Source organism: Falco rusticolus, chromosome 4 (assembly GCF_015220075.1).
Source record: "Falco rusticolus isolate bFalRus1 chromosome 4, bFalRus1.pri, whole genome shotgun sequence".
Lineage (NCBI taxonomy): Eukaryota > Metazoa > Chordata > Aves > Falconiformes > Falconidae > Falco > Falco rusticolus.
The window spans coordinates 23,603,513-23,619,315 of record NC_051190.1 but is presented as its reverse complement, the minus strand read 5'-3'; the positions used below and the strand labels follow the sequence as shown (position 1 = coordinate 23,619,315).

Sequence of the window (15,803 nt, the reverse complement as noted above, 5' to 3'; positions counted from 1 at the left end):
ATTTTAACTTGATACCACTTTACACTTGTTTTGCCAAATACAAGTAAGACATAAGAGGAACGGAACATGATGTTCTGGGCCTGGAGATTGTGGTGCGAGTGTCTGCTGTTCTCAAAGCAAGCTCAGAGATCTGCTGTGATTTAAAATGACCATCTCAGTCCTATGAAAAGTAAAAATGTAACTGTTTCAGATATCCTGAGTGCCTTAGGAACAGAATCTCCTTCATTCTTTGAAAGCACGGTGTATTTCATTTCAGTGACAGCCCACACAGTGAGCCAGGCACCATCGATGAAGTTGACCATGACAACGGCACAGAGCCACACACCAGTGATGATGGTGAGTACAGATGTGAGTGGCAGAAAATTGGGTCTTGTTAGAAGAGCTGTGCATGCAGGAAAGCCACGTGTCCTTCACTCCTAAGCAGAATAGAGGCTGGACCAGTGTCTGGCATGTAGTGAGGGACAATGTTTTGGTGTGCTTAGTAATGAATATGCATATTAATAAATATTGTGTATAGGTTTTCACCATAGGATGTGTGTGGACCTTTGCAGTGGTCTGCTTCCATGGCAGGTTACAGGGGTGGTTTTTCCAGAGCTGTTCTATGAGATTCCATTAATCTGTTCCCTTGGGTGCACTGTGCAGAAAACGGTGAACTTGAGTGGCCCCACTGGGGGCCCTCTGAAGTGCGAGGGTCTTTCAGCTGATTTCATTAGGCTCTGGATCATCCCCTGTGGAGCAGGTGTCTCCTTGGCAGAAAGTAAATGCCCCTGTATTCAAGCGAGCTGCAGCCTGGTGTTCCCTGCAGTCAGTTCTGTTTCCTTTGGTGACAAAATACCTGCCTGCTCGTTCCTGCTCGTGTCAGGCCCTTTGGAGGGCAAAGCAGGCTGTGTTGTGAGCCAGGACCGTGCAGCCAGGTGTGAATCCCTTGCAGCTGGGATCATCCGTGTTCCATAACGCTCTGGAGGGGGCTCAGGTCCAGCATTCTGTGAGCTCCTGCTTGCCTGCACATCGGTGTAAACCAGCTCAGGGTTTCATGTGTGGGCTCTCAGTGAGAGCTGTAAAGCTCATAGCGATCACAGAGGCGAGCGTGGAAAGGTGCGTGGTGACGGAGTTGGTCAGGAAGCCTGTTGGCTCCGGGACGCGGTGCCAGTGCAGGGGGAGGCGCTGTGCTTCCCACGCCCCAGTGGCACTGGCAGCTCGGCCTGGGGGAGACTCCTGGAGACCCTGCTGGCACTGGCGGGGACGGTAGGCGTGCTGCCCCATGATGCCGTTTAATGGCAGGGCTTTGCTGCGTTGGAAGGACACCAGGGAGCTGGACACCTCTTCTGCTTTCACGACTGCTTCTGATGCCTTGGATGTGTCCTGCCCCGACAAAGCGCTGCCACCACCAGCCGCCGGAGGGGTGGTGGGAGGAGTGCCTGGCTGGCAGGCACTGTGGGATGGGGGAGGCCACAGCAGGGCTGGACGGCTCAGGACCTGCTCTTGGCTACAGGCAGGAGCCGACAGGACTAGAAGATGAAGGAGAGCAAGCTGCCATTTAGCCAATTTTATGCTTGGATAGTCACATTAATAGCTCTGATTGGAGTTTCCGGGTGATTAACTGTGGTGCAAGTGTAGAGAAGAGGAGCAGCTTTATTTTGTGAATTTACATGTTCCTTCTTACCCTCTCCCTTGCCCCGTGCACCCTTCCTTCTGGGAATCTCATTTTATCAGGGTTGTGAGAGCCCTCCAGGTTGCATCCCCTGCAATGTTCCTTCCAGAGCATTCCCTGGTGATCCTGGTGCAGTGCTCCCAAAACACCCTCCTGCTGGTATTGGTGTGGATGTGTATTTTGAGTTGGGGAAAATCAGCCTGCTGAAGTGACCTGTCCTGTCCCACGTGGGACAGGGAGTGGGGCAGGGGTCTGATGCAGCATCTCCCATGTCCTCCTCCGGTGTCTTCTCCTCTGTATGGGTTTGGTCACTGAGCAGAATGATGAGTCACGTCCTGATGGCTGCTGACGCCAAGCCTCTGGTTAGTGACAAGGCAGATGGAGCAGAGCAGGCGTCTGTATTTTAATGAGAATGTGACAGATCTGGAGGAACTGGGAGGATTTTCCCTGTTTAACTTTGTCATCACCTGTCTGCCAGTCTCCAGGTGGGGTTTAAAATGATCAGGTGTCTCAAGTAATCAGAGTATATTAACTGCCTGCTTGCTGGCTCTGATAGTGGCTAGAGGTAGGCAGGTGGTGGCAACCTGCTTTTTCACCCGTCTCAGAGTTGCTTCTGCCAGTGCAGAGAGAAATACTGTCACTGATCTGCAGTTGCTGCAGCGGTTTCTCTGGGATTCAGTGTTCCCAGCTGGAAACAGATCTGCAGCAGAGCTGGGCTTCTCAGCGCTGAGCAGGCTCATCTTTGCGTGCACCAGCAGCTGCTGCTGTGATGCCCTTGGCCAGGGGCTCAAAGGCTCCTGGTGTGCTCTTGACCTCCTAAAGTCAAGTCTTGCTTCAGCCCTCTTGGATTTCAGGCCCTGAGCTGCCAGTTAGTGAATCTCTGGTGCTTGGTAGAGCTTAAATTAGAAAAAGTGGAGAAGTGGTGCAGTAGAAGAGTGCTGAAAGGTCTGCAGATGTGGGGGTGTGATGCAGAGCAGCTGCCTGGCCAGAGCCAGTGTCATTGTTTCTGTGGGGATCCCCAAAGGAGGATTCGTTACTCATCAATAATTCAGGCCAAACTGTCTCCAGGTTAAGGAAAGGAAGGAGAAGGTAAGCAGGGCTTTGATCACAGTATCTGACACAGCTTGACAAGATCCTAGTCTGGAGGATAATGGGGTTCTGTAACCAAAGAAATCACTTTGCAGAAAATGGGAGTGTGGGTGATGGTGCCATATGCACATAGGGAATTTTCAACTAGTCCCCATCTGGTTTGTAGTTTTTGTAATTGCTGGTAGTTTGAGTCTGTGAGAAATTCCAGGAAGGCTGGAAGAACAAAAAGACTTGATCAGTCTAAAAATAAGATGGCTCGTACTCGGTGTAAGGTGCCCTGGGGAAGCTAGGGCAGCAGCATTACTGCTGTTCTGGTGCAATGTCTCTCTCTCTTGGATTTATTGTGCCTTTGTGGTTGTTGAACTAAGATTTTCTCTATGCGTGCTGCTCTCCTTTGCAGAAGTGGAGCAGATTGAAGCCATAGCAAAGTTTGACTATATTGGACGATCTCCACGAGAGCTCTCCTTTAAGAAAGGGGCCTCGCTTCTCCTGTACCATCGGGCGTCAGAAGACTGGTGGGAAGGGAGACACAATGGTGTGGATGGCCTCATACCCCACCAGTACATTGTGGTGCAAGACATGTGAGTAAAGTGTTGATCCAGGATGTTAAAATCATGTAACTACACAAGGTCCGCTTTAGCCATCTAAAATCGGTGGCCATGTTTTCCAAGGTTTAATGATTTTGGTGGGAATTCTGGACCTGTTCACATCTGCCTCTCCATGTGTTGCCTCAGACTGTTTCTTGTTCAGGCTGATAAAGCCGAGCACTGCACACTGTACTTCAGTGTGCCTGAACCCCATCGATCGTCCTGACCCAGGCTTAATGTTGGCCTTGCCCCCATGTATGTTGACCTGGCATGGTTGAGTGCCCACCTGGCCTATAGGCAGGTCTCGGAGTCCTTTGCACATGCTGCTTCTGTTGAAGTACCATACCTGGAGTCATTAAAATGGCAACTACAGCGCAGGGGGATACGAAAATGTGATGTTTGCATTTTCCAAGTTCCAGGTACTGTCCGAAGTGGTGGCCTTAGTCTAGCCCTTTGTTAGCAAAGTCTGGAGCTGCTGGAGTGGTGATGCTCAGGCCTGCATTGTGGCTGGGCCCTGTCCTCACTCCGGGGGCAGGCAGAGCCCTGTTACTGATCGGGGTCTCCTTTTCCTAGGGATGATGCGTTCTCTGACAGCCTGAGCCAGAAGGCAGACAGCGAGGCAAGCAGTGGACCGCTGCTGGATGATAAAGGCTCCTCCAAGAACGATATCCAGTCTCCCACGGATCACATTGTGGACTATGGCTTTGGGGGAGTGATGGGCCGGTAAGGAAACCCTTGTTTTCCTGTGAACACACAGGTGGTTGCTGTCACGTGTGGCGAGAGTCAGTGTGTGTGTAGGGCAAGACAGAAGGGAAGGCTCCAGTAAGCACTGCAGAATAATGCGAGCATGGAGGGGTTTTAATGTGTGTTGCTGACGTAGATCTTAACAAGTGAAGAAGGTGCAATGCTGTCCCTTTCTTTGCACTGGCTAAAATGTCTGTCTGCCCTCTTGCCTTAGTCTTCTGGAGCTGAAAGGCTCGAGTTTGGTTTGATCTGAACTCTCATTGCTGAGCGATTTGTCTTACAGCATGCAACCAGATGCTTTCGATCTGATGGACAGTGACCTAGTCTTGTGATGGATTCTTTGCAGAGTGAGATTGAGGTCTGACGGTGCAGCTATCCCTCGCCGTCGAAGCGGGGGGGACACCCACAGCCCACCCCGAGGGATGGGTCCTGGCATAGACACTCCTCCTCGAGCAGCGGCCTGCCCTAGCAGCCCCCACAAAATACCTCTTAACAGGGGCAGGATTGAGAGTCCTGAAAAGCGCAGAATGGCGACATTCGGCAGTGCAGGCAGCATCAATTTCCCAGACAGGAAGGCCTTGTCTGATGGCCACCCGCTGAGATCGACCTGTGGATCGACTAGACACAGTAGTCTCGGAGATCAGAAATCTCTAGAAGCAGAAGCGCTTGCTGAGGTAAGAGGGTTGTGAAGTGGCTCTTGGTGCCCAGGGATCGAGACTTTAAAATAAACGTCACTGGGGTAGTGCCGCAGAGCCCCTTCCATCTCAACACACTTCAGAATATACAGTGCTGTTGTAGCTGTGATGGTTTAAAGATAAAAATGAGCAGCCAACAGCTTGCCTGCTTTTCCAACTGTACCGGTTGGTCTAATAAAAGATACTGCCTCCTTCCGCAAACCTTGTTTCTTCAAAAAAAATAGGCAGAAAAATTCAATCCATCACGGAAATGTGCTGGCAGCACTTGCCTCCCACAGGGAGGGAAGCGCATTATCTTCATCTGACGCTCCATAAGGAGCTTAGGAGGAGAAAACTGGATTTGCCAAATCAGAATTTGACTGATGCTCAGTGTTTGGAGAAAAGTGTTTCAGGTTTGTTACTGGCTGTTTGTAGCTGGGACCTCGATATGTTAGTCTAATGCCAGTGTGATACCTCCAGCCATGCACCATTCAGTGTCACATTAGACCATCAGTTCCGCAGAACCTGTTAAATTCATGTTGCCTCCAGCATAGCCTGCAGGTCTCTCCACTGCTGGTGGGAGGCTCCCAGCCAGGTTTCAGGCAGGTTTTACCATTTTACTAAGCCTGTTAACACCTCAGAGAATGGTCCTTCCATGGAGCAGACTGCACAATCCTCCAGCCTCTCGGGGACCCCCTAGCTCAGGCACAGTCCCTGCCAACGTGTCCCAGCGGCCGCAGGTTGGGCCCGTTCGGGGCCTGGGATGCTGTGGGGACAGGCTGTTTGGAATCCCCTATTTCAGCAGTTACCCGGCAGCTTGCTTCATGCCACCCTCAGGCAGGAGCAGCAGCTGTAGGATGGTTGGTGATGCCCAGGCAGAGGGGTGCAGCTGCTGGGGGGGGTGCTGCTGCCCACCACTGGCAGCAGCTGCTGTGCCACGGGGTTTGGCAGGCTCTTTTACTTAGAATCAGCTGCTTTCAGTGGGATAATGAATGATGATTGCAGAAAGGAAGAACTCTTACTGTCCTGTTTGCTTTTCCACCAGCCATGCTCCTTGTTCTCTTGCTCTGCAGCACGCTGCCCAGCTTCTCTGTCCATTAAGAGCTTGCTTGTGGTGTGATCAATTTACAAAGCTACAGCCGTAGCGCAGCGCGTACCCTGAGCGATGGCTCGAGCTGGGGTACCGCGCCCGCCCTGGGATGGGATAACGGCATGCACAGAGTCCCCAGGTTCGGCTGATGGGCAGCGATGCCCAGGGCCGTATTCGCCAGGTGTAGTGCAGGGCTGTGGGGTCCAGAGCCTTCAGAGGGATGGGTGAATGCTGAGGGCAGAGCACGATTTGGACAATTTTCCTTGGCTTTTGTGGGTTTTTTTGGTTTGTTTTTTTTTTTTTTAAACCTTGTAAAAGATTCTCACTCAGCTGGTGTAAATAAATACTTACCTGGAAGTCTGTAGGACTGTTGGCCTTGGTAGTGCTGAGGCTTAGCTCTGGGAGAATATTTTCACTCATTATCTGAACAGCTTAATAGAATAGGAGCTAAGTTGATAATTATTTGCCTTCTGCTGATGCTCTGAATGTTACCTGAGGCTCATCGAGTATCTTGTACGCATTATAAAATTAAGGACAGGGAGGAGACAGGAGGAGAAAGTAGCCACTAGAGCTACTTTTTAAATGATTGATTCAGTTGCCTTAAGTCCCTTTTCGGATGGTCTCTTTCTGAGTTCCCTCATTCAGTTGAGGTGGATTTAAGTGAAGCTGAACTAGGGCCCCTCTATTTCCAGACGAGACCATCAGAACTACAGCTGTAGGCAGTTCAGCCAGTTTGCTTTCAGTGGGCACGTCTGGCTGAACTGGGTTCACCTACTGGAGGGTCTGTGTGTGCAGAACCATGGAGGCCGTGCGGTGAGGGACTGGGGCCCATCTCACCTCGGCCACCTCCCTTTTATGTGTGGTGAGCTGCCATCTGCTGCTTGCTCCACCTACAGCCCTCTGCGTGTCCACCCCATGTGTGCCATTGCCCTGTAGGCACAGGGTTGGCAGAGCTCCTGTGCGTCTTCAGGGCCTCCTCCTTCGGGGAAAGCCCACCCTCAGTGCTGGGGGGGGTGGAGGTGCCCTGTCTCGTTGGAGGTGTGGACAGGCTGGTGTTCACCCCATTGCTCGTAGTGCTCGGGGTTTTCTCCCTTTGGAGCTGGTGACCCAACCCCTGCTGACCCGGGAGATGTAGGGTGCCTTTGTGTGGCCAGGTTGGGCTTTACATCTTCCCCCAAAGCTCCCACCTTGCCTGGAGGCTCTGTCTTAGGTCAGAGACCCCCTGCACACTGGGGCGCACGAGGACGGGGGGGCCTCTCCCTGGGGTGGGATGCAGGAGAGTGGGGTGATGCTGTGGCACGGTGCTGACGTCCCTTTGGTGGTGGCATTTGCAGGACATCGAGAAGACCATGAGCACGGCGCTGAACGAGCTGCGGGAGCTGGAGAGGCAGAACACGGCCAAGCAGGCCCCCGATGTGGTCCTGGACACGCTAGAGCCCATGAAAAACCCCCCAATGGGTGCTGCCAACTCAGAGCCTGCCAGCCCCCTCCATACGATCCTGATCCGGGACCCCGATGCTGCCATGCGGCGCAGCAGCAGCTCCACTGCAGAGATGATGACCACCTTCAAGCCCGCGCTGTCGGCCCGGCTGGCCGGGGCTCAGCTGCGGCCCCCGCCGATGCGGCCGGTGCGACCAGTGGTGCAGCACCGCTCCAGCAGCAGCAGCAGTTCAGGGGTGGGCAGCCCCGCCGTCACCCCCACTGAGAAGCTCTTCCCCAGCAGCTCGGCGGATAAATCTGGCACCATGTAGGCTGGGGCGCGGGGAGAGCCAGCACCTGGATGGCGGGAGCAGGGCCAGCAGCTTGGCAAAGCCTTGCTTGGCCAAGCGGCAAGTCTGAACCGTGCTCAAGAGGAACCTCTCCAAAAGGCGAACAAGTGCGTAACCTAGGCCCAGTGGTTGATTGTACATACGTGTGTGTGTGTGTGTATGTACATATGTGTCCACACACACCTCCATCCGTGCAGAAACACTTCCCAAGCTTGCAGTCCTATGGCAGGAGGAGATGGTGGGTCTATGTGTTGGCACTGGAGAATACAAGCTCTGTGTAGAAGTATGTATTAAAAAAAAAAAGTGTACAGAATTTGGTGACTTTTTTTAAAAAGTAGATTTACCTCAGAAACTGGCTCTGAAATCTCCTCTCTAGAGATGCTGGGTTCATGTGGGTTTTTTTCCAGGCTATTTGTGTGCGTGTGTGTGTGTGGAGGTCCATAGCAGCAGTGCATCCAGCAATACAAGGCCATTTTCTGCACCTCTTGGCACTTAGAAAAAGAAAAGGGGGGTGGGGGGAGATACAGGGGGGTTTGTTCAGTCCTGGCCTATGGAGAAGAGCTGGAAATGCATAAATGATGGCGTGTGTCAGGCTGGCTGGAATGTCTTTTCAAGCTGAATCGCGAAACACCTGGAAAAGGAGACGTGCTCCATCGGCGTGGTGCAGGGAGGAGGACACTGCTGCTGCACCGAGGCGTGGTGCTGCCCTGCCTGCGCTGCAGGATCTGCAGAACTCTGATTTTTCTTGAAGATTTCAGAATGAACAAGGACTAGTGACAAACCTGTGGTAAAGCATAGAGTAACTTACACAGTTTTGAGATGCTTCACTTCCCTTTCCCCATACACTTTCTTTTTCTTTTTCTTCCTTTCCTTTTTGTGTTAAATCCTAATGGTATCTCGACAGATGGGACTAAATGGGCGAGGAGGCTTTGTTACAACAGTGTTCCTTTATTTGAAGTTGCACAGCAGTACGTGAGGGTCTTGATTCAGATTGCATTGTCTTGCATGAAAAGCATGAGCCATATTTGACCATATCAGATGCGGAACCGATCTGATGGGGTGATATTTTGCACTTTCTGTACTGTACTATATAATACAACATTTTGAGTTTATGCAAAAGAATCTACATTTTCTTTTTTCCTCTTGAACATTTAACCCAGAGAAAAAATATGCAGAAAGAGCTGGGGATTGCATGGTACTTTGTCTGATAATCAAGTCTTTTCTGTAAGTGCTGAATTCAAGACACTCTGTGCTTCTCCTGCATGTTTTTTTTCCTCCTTGTACAGATTTCCATGCAATGACCCATGGTTTAATTTGGTCACTTCGCATGATCACATACAACCCCAGCCTGAAACGGGCCATCCTCAGTCTCTCGGCTGCATAGAGAAGCCGCTCTGATGGCTCCTTAATGTTCGTCCTTCCCTCCTGCTCTGATTTTTGCAGTTCTGTCTGTCCCTGGGCAGAGAAGCTAGCGAGCCCTCCTGCCTCATCCAGCAGTCACCTGCCCAGGGACTATTTTTTTTTTTTTTTTTTTTTATTCCACCCTTCATCTTCCTTTTACCTCCGCAGCGCGGACCGCAGCTCGTGCGGGGCTGGAGGAGCAGCCTGACGCCCGAAGGCAGCAGGGGTGGCTGAGCCCCTCAGTCCTGCACAGCTCGCCCCAGGGCTGGGGAGCTCGCCCGCAGCCAGCTGCCCCCAGCCCCTGCGAGGCTGCTGGTGCCTCCGTGCCGGGCACAGACCTGGCACCGTGACCCCGGGGGCTGGCCCAGTGCTTGTTCCCATGCCCAGAGCATGGGCACGTGTTGCTCCCGAGCCTGGCTGCTGCCCCTGCCAGTCCTGTATATATTGCTGTACTTGCTTCAATGCTGGGAAGTAACTGTTAACATGTAAACTGTACAAAAAATAGGCTAAGGTTAGATGAAAGCCAATGCCACTCACCAAATCTTTGCACTTAGTAGGTAGCTCAATGTAAAAATAAAACCCAATAATAATAATAATAATTAAAAGTGAAGCCGCAAAGCTAACCTTTCAGTGTACAGTGGGGGAGAAGTACTGTATGTAGTGATTCTGTCATTGTTCTCCGTATAATGCTGTAAGGGGAAATGGTGTTTATGTACTTGTCTATTAACATTGTTGACATTTGTAATTACCCAAATTGGTTCATACTGATGTTTATTTTTCTTCATAATTTTTCCCCCCTTTCCTAAGTTAGGCTAACCCTGAGGTCAATGCCTCTGTCATTACGGGCAGCAGATGTTCAAACAGTCTGTCAGTCTGGTCTAGTAATGAACCAGCAAATGTGCTTTTAGGGGGAGGGAAGAAACCCATTTGGCACAAGAGCTGTGTATTCATTGCCAGTAATTTTTTTTTATTTTTTTTTTTTCCATTTAGTTCCTGGAGAACATTCACTTTGCCAGTCTTCTGGTTTTTTTATATATACTTTTAAAGATGACTTGATAGCAAACCCATGTTTATTAGGGTTTCGGGGTTTTTTCTCCTCCCTTCTTACTTTTGAAGATACGGTACGAGTTCCAGTGTCTTTCTATTAAATTATTGCCTTTTGTTTTCCTTTGTTTTGTTTTGTTGTGGGTTTTTAATATCTTTAAGTGCCTTTTTGAGCACCAGAACAAATGCTTGGAGTTAATGTCCTAGGAGCTGTACACATCCTGATTTCCTTTGTACAGTTGCGTTGTGCTGGGGGTGATTGCTTTTAAAGTCCTTTTTAATTTTTTCTTTTTTTTTTCCTTTTTTTTAAAGAAAAGAAAACCAAGACTTTTGTTGAAGAATAAACTACCCCTTTTTAACAAGGTATTCAAGTTGTAGTTTTAACTACTGTAAATTTAAGGGAAGAAATGTATTTTTCTGTAAGCTAACTCGGTACAAAATGGAAACGCATATGTTGTAGGAGTATCATAACTGGAACCTGCTCATGTTTTGTGAGTAACTTTACCCCGATCCTTGATACCTCTCTAAAGGCGTGAAGACTGTAGGCTTCGGAGAGTTCACAGGGCTTTCACTGTGAAGACTCGGGGCTGCGTAGCGGGCAGTGGGAGCACCCTCCCCGCAGGGCCCGGCACAGCCCCTCCTCGGGCACAGGGCAGGGAGAGGAGGGTGTCTTCATGGAGCAGTCGTTTCTCTGCTGTGCAGAGCGAGTGCCGACCTCCGGCTCGGCTCCTGCAGACCCCACCGCATCCCCATGACCTGCCCCATCCATCCTGTCCCGTGGTGCTGTACCCGCCTCGGGGAGGGGCAGCTTGGTCCTCACCCACCCTCCCCGGCCCTCAGCATTGCCTTTGATGGTGCTGACTCAAAAGCGGCGGCACCTGTGGCATGCTCTTCTGTGTACAGACTCAGCAACATGTGCAGGCGTGTCGGTCCTGGGCAGCGACGACAGTGCACTTTCTTCCGTAGGCTGAAGTACCCCTGGTAGGTCATTTTTGTAAACCCTGGACTGTGTTATTTAACTAGCAGTGTTGTGGTTTTCGCAGTGCGGCAGTAGATGTCCCGAGCCTCATCTGCTTCCGAGTGGCTGGGTTGCGAAGTCCGGTGGGGATGGGTTTGGTTATGCTGGGAAGCCTAGGAAACCGCTGGCTGGCTGCCCTTTGTAACGGTCATCGTCCTCCTCTGGTGTTGTCTCTGTAACGTATGGTGAGATGCCGTTCAGCTAGAGTGTCTGAGTGGGTCCTCTGTCATGTATGCTGATGATGCCATGTAGATGAAGCCGCTGGTTGGGTGTGGACTCATCCCGTTGAATAAAACTGCTTAACTTTTCTCAAAAACACCCGCTGTGGTTTCAGAATATTTGCTGCCTCTGGGAGCCAGTGGGCCAGCACCCCTGCCTGCACCCACACCCACGCCTGCTGTTTCTCCGTGCTGGTCCCCTGTGGCCAGAGGCGGTGGCCCTGCAGCACCCCTGCCGCAGCATCCCCGTGCCGATGCCCCATAGCCGCGAGCCAGGCCCATGGTCGCTCGCCCTGGCTGACTGTGTCTTCCGCTGTGTTGTTTAGATGAACCGCTGAGAGCACAGATGGGTTCTTTCCTCTCAGCCCTGGGCATACGGTGAAAATACGCAGGAAAGAGAGATGTAGGCCAACAAAACAACAAACCACCACCTCCAAGGGGATGTAAATCTGCCCATTTGTGTTGGTGCGGAAGGACCTGTGCTGATCTACACTTCAGCTGTCTTCTTTTAAATTTTACTTTAAAATGCATTTAGGTAAAAACAACAGGAATGTTCTTCTATTTTATTTCCAACAAATCTTTGCCTAGAAGCTCACTGGAATGAAACTGCAGTACTTAAAGGCTGAGGAAGATGCTGTAGGAGTGTTGTTAAACTCCTGGGGTGAGGGAAGGACCACTCTGTGCACCTCCAGCTCCCAGCGCAGGGACCGGTGCCAGCCCTGGCTGGGAAGATGGCTTCAGGCACATGGATCCCTTTGCAAAGCTCCTGCCAGGGGAAAGTGCCATTGGGCCGTTGATTGCTCACCCACAGGGAAGGCTGTCTCAGGTGGGGAGCTGGGCCAGCTGAGAATGCTCAGGAGAGGCCTCACCTTCCCCTCTGCCTGCATGAGCATCCCGGGACCTTGGCGTCCCTGCACCTTGGGAGGAACGTCAGCTCTGTGAGGCTGGGGTGATGCTGAATGAAGGCAGCGGGACGGCACTACCCCGGGGGCTGGCGCCAGGGGCAGGGACATGCTCCCCATCGTGAGCAGCCTTCCCGTGGTGGGTCAGGGTGGATGCCCAAGGGGAGCTGGGTTGAGCGTCCCCACTACACTCCCTGCTCGCCCTCTGTGTTTGGGGGGGATCGAGAGTTGATCTCCTGTCGCTGCTGCCACAACTTCCCCCCCCCCCCCTTCACACCGTGAGCCCCTCAGGTGCTCAGCGCAGCAGTGCGCTCGCCTGTGCAGCAGCACCGCATCAGCATTGCTCTCGAAAGGCGGAAGGCAGCTTTGGTAGTGAAGCCTTGAAAGAGTAGGCTTGCTTTCTTTTTTGAAAGCTGATTACACAGCACTAATTATCACTGGAGGAGCAGAGAGGGGGACCACGACGTGGTGCTCTCATGTCCCTCCAGACACTTGAGAGCCCCTTCATGCCTGCGGGCTTCCCAGGCAGGGATGGAGATCTGTGGCAGCTCCCTCGGCCTCACATCAAAGGGTGGGGGTATGGGTTGTTCCCCTCCTCCATCACTGGTCCCCCCAGGCAGCTCTGCCTTGGAGGGGTCTACCTGCTGCCTGCAGCTGGGGCTCCCTGGCACAGCCCCTCCGGGACTGGGGGCCCTGTGCCTCCACCCTCTGCCCACTGCTGTTACCGACAACTGCCCCCTCCCCACAAACACCCACTGTCAGCTGCTGGGCAGCCAAAGCTGCTTCACCTGGTCCATGATAGCCCTGCTGCTGGAAAACCAAATCCAAGTGTCCCCCCCGCCCTGCCACTGAGGATGTGTCGCACTCGGCTCCAGGAAGGGGATACGTGCCTGCAATGCACAAGTGGTATCAGACAAAAGCAGCTGTCAAAACGAGCTTAAAACAAAGATGATTTAGTGCTTGCTCTATGGCAAACAGGACAAGAGCGATTATCCCACCCACCAAAGGGAAGGAGGAGGGGGCTTAGGGGGACGTGCAAGCCAAGGAGATGAACAAAAGCTCTTCCTGCAGCGGCAGCTGATCCTGCCAGGCACCATGGCCGTGGGGACCGGCCTGCGTTTGCTTTTGAAGCATTAACTGGAGCCGGCTAAGTGGATATGAAAACCGTGGCGAGTGCAGGGGGACATTGTCCCTGGCAGCCTGCTGTGTGTTCGGCCCCGCTGCCACGGCACAGCTGGCATCCTGCCATGGAGGTGTGCGGACAGCCCCCAGCATCAGGCACCCTTCGCACGTAGCCCCCAGTGCCCGTCACCCTTCAGCTGGGGCTCCGCTCTTTATGTGCGGCACCTCAAGGCACAGCAGCTTTAACTATGAGACTTATTACCGGATAAAGCAGTGTAATTAAACAGTTTTCCTAACGCACATGTGCTGCTGGTTTCATCAAAGGCCTGTGCTGCATCTGCATCCAAATCGTTCTTCCGCTGGGCTCTGAGCTGAGGAGGTCCCCGCAGTTACACCGGTATTTAATGAGCCAAATGAAGCCTCTGAGAGAAAGTGTCAACGTTATCAGTAAATTGAGAATTGATTTCCAATTAAAAGTCCCTGTTCCCCAGTACTCCTAACTCATACAGGCTCGTGTTAAGCTATTTATCCTTTCTTCTCTTGACAACAAGGCTTTTCGTGCCATAACTGGGATACTGAATGGGCCCTGGGAGCCGTGTCCTTTGTCACTTGGCCCGGTGGCAGGAGCTGACCCCAGGGCCAGGGCATGTGCTGCCGCACATGTGGCACCGTGCACCAGACTGCGCCCGGGCTCGCCGTGGTTTTACTGGGAGACAGCGGGCAACATCCCTAAAGATGGTCCAGGGGAGAATGGGCAGGGCAGGAGGACACAGCTCTGCCTCGTCACCCCTAGGGTGGCCACCTGGGCCCAATTCTGGCTACGCTTAGAAGGGAAGAGGCTGTAAACCGGCAGGGGCGGGGCGGCAGCGGGACGTTCCCCGCCCGGGATCGCCGTCGCCCCTCGCTTCACCCGCCCCCCGGAGCGCTGCCGGAGCCAGGCGGGACCCCGGGGAAGCCGCTGTGCGGGGGCGCCGGCTGCCAGGGCCCCGCCGAACGGCAACGGCGGAGGGGCTGGGGGCAGCCGGGAGCTGCGGCTGTGCCGCGCTGGCCCTGGGGCGCCGGGGCCGGCCCGGTGTCCCGGTGCCGGCGATGGGCTGCCGGGGGGACCTTCCCCATCAGGGCTCCCGGTGCGGCGCCGGGCGGCTGCACAGACCCGCCTTCGCGGGGCGGTTTGGGGCGACAAACCTGCGCGGGGGCCCGCTGCACGCCGCCCCCGAGCCGGGGCTGGCAGCCGGGGCTCGCCCCCGGTGCCTCCCACCCCGCCCGTGACTTCCCCCTCTCCCCGGTGCCGCCCCCACCCCGGTGCTGCCGCTGCGGAGCCGGGCGGCAGCGGCCGCTCCCGGCGCGGGCACAGGGCGGCGCAGCCCGGCAGCGCCTTGCGTGGCCCCGGCCGGGCGCGCTGGGCCTGAGCGACCGGCGGCCGTTAACGGTTAATTTCTCCCCATCCCGGCGCGTTCTTAACGCCGCCCTCGCTCTTCCCGACGGAGCGACGATTTGCCGCGGCGGCAGGCGCTGAGCTCCGGCCGGCGCCAGGCCCCCACCGCAGCCCGGGGCGATGGTGGCCCCGGCCCCTGCCGCTCCCCGCGGTCCCCCCGGGCCCCCTGCGCGGCCAGGGCGCGGGAGCAGGCGCTGTCCCACCCTGGGAGCCGGGGCGCTGGGTGGCATTTCCAGCTGCTGGGTGGGCAAAAAACTCCGGCACTGGACAAACGGGGGAGCCGGGAGGTGCCCGCCTTACCTGCCCGTCTTTTCCTGCTGCTGGTTCGGGGACTCACCCCGCTCCCGACCCTGGGGGGGGGGGGGGGGGCAGAGACCTCCCTGGTTGCTTCAATCCGACCCTGATGCGCAGCAGCTGCAGGAGCGGGGCTGGCGCTGTCAGCTACGGCTTGTGTGGGGCCTCGCCGGGGGGGTGGGCTCTTTCGGCTCAGGTGGGGCTCCCCCACATCCCCAGAGGGCAGCAGACCCCTTCCCCTCCCGTGCAGGCAGCTAGCACAGCTTTGGGCACAGCCGCAGCTGGGGCAGCGCAGGGCTGGCTCCAGGCTGCCAGTGCCACCCCGCTCCGTAGCTGCGCGCCCACCCTCTCCCCCTGCACCGGCAGCAGCCGCAAGCAGCAGGGTGCAGTGTTGGCACAGCCCAACACCCACTGAAGGGGCACCCTGCGCTGGGGGAGGTCCTGGGGAGAAAGTCCCTGGGGGCTTCAGCAGCGGGGCAGCCCCAGGCAGCGGCTGGGTGCAGGGGGGTGGGCCCTGGCGGGGCACTGGGGCAGGTCGGGCACGTGTGAAGGTGCAAGGCGTGTGAGGTGGGCACGCTCCTCGTGTGCTCCACAGCATTGCTGGGTGAGAGCGCATCGTCTGTGCCTGAAGGCACAAGCTGGGTGAAGACCACCCTGCCACTGCTTCACTGCTTCTTTGGGTGAGTGTTTGCCCCAGACCGAGTGAACAGCCACACATCCCTGTGGGCTGCCGTGCCCGTCGCCAGCAATGCCGACAGCCGCCCG

At 54.6% G+C, this 15,803-nt stretch overlaps 1 protein-coding gene across 4 annotated transcripts in view; it reads left to right on the top strand.

The window, feature by feature from the left end:
* Positions 1 to 11,383, top strand: part of SRGAP3 (SLIT-ROBO Rho GTPase activating protein 3) — a 127,724-nt gene extending 116,341 nt beyond the window's left edge. For 2 of the 4 annotated variants that reach the window (XM_037385173.1, XM_037385172.1), the window contains exons 18-22: positions 257 to 336; positions 3,141 to 3,321; positions 3,901 to 4,050; positions 4,418 to 4,745; positions 7,170 to 11,383. In XM_037385173.1, coding sequence (XP_037241070.1) covers positions 257 to 336; positions 3,141 to 3,321; positions 3,901 to 4,050; positions 4,418 to 4,745; positions 7,170 to 7,586 — 1,156 coding nt within the window. In that variant the 3' untranslated portion in view covers positions 7,587 to 11,383. Of the gene's footprint in view, positions 1 to 256; positions 337 to 3,140; positions 3,322 to 3,900; positions 4,051 to 4,354; positions 4,746 to 7,169 lie in introns of those variants that run through there. The other 2 variants (XM_037385175.1, XM_037385174.1) reach the window with 2 other exon arrangements.
* The last annotated feature ends 4,420 nt before the right edge of the window (positions 11,384 to 15,803 follow it).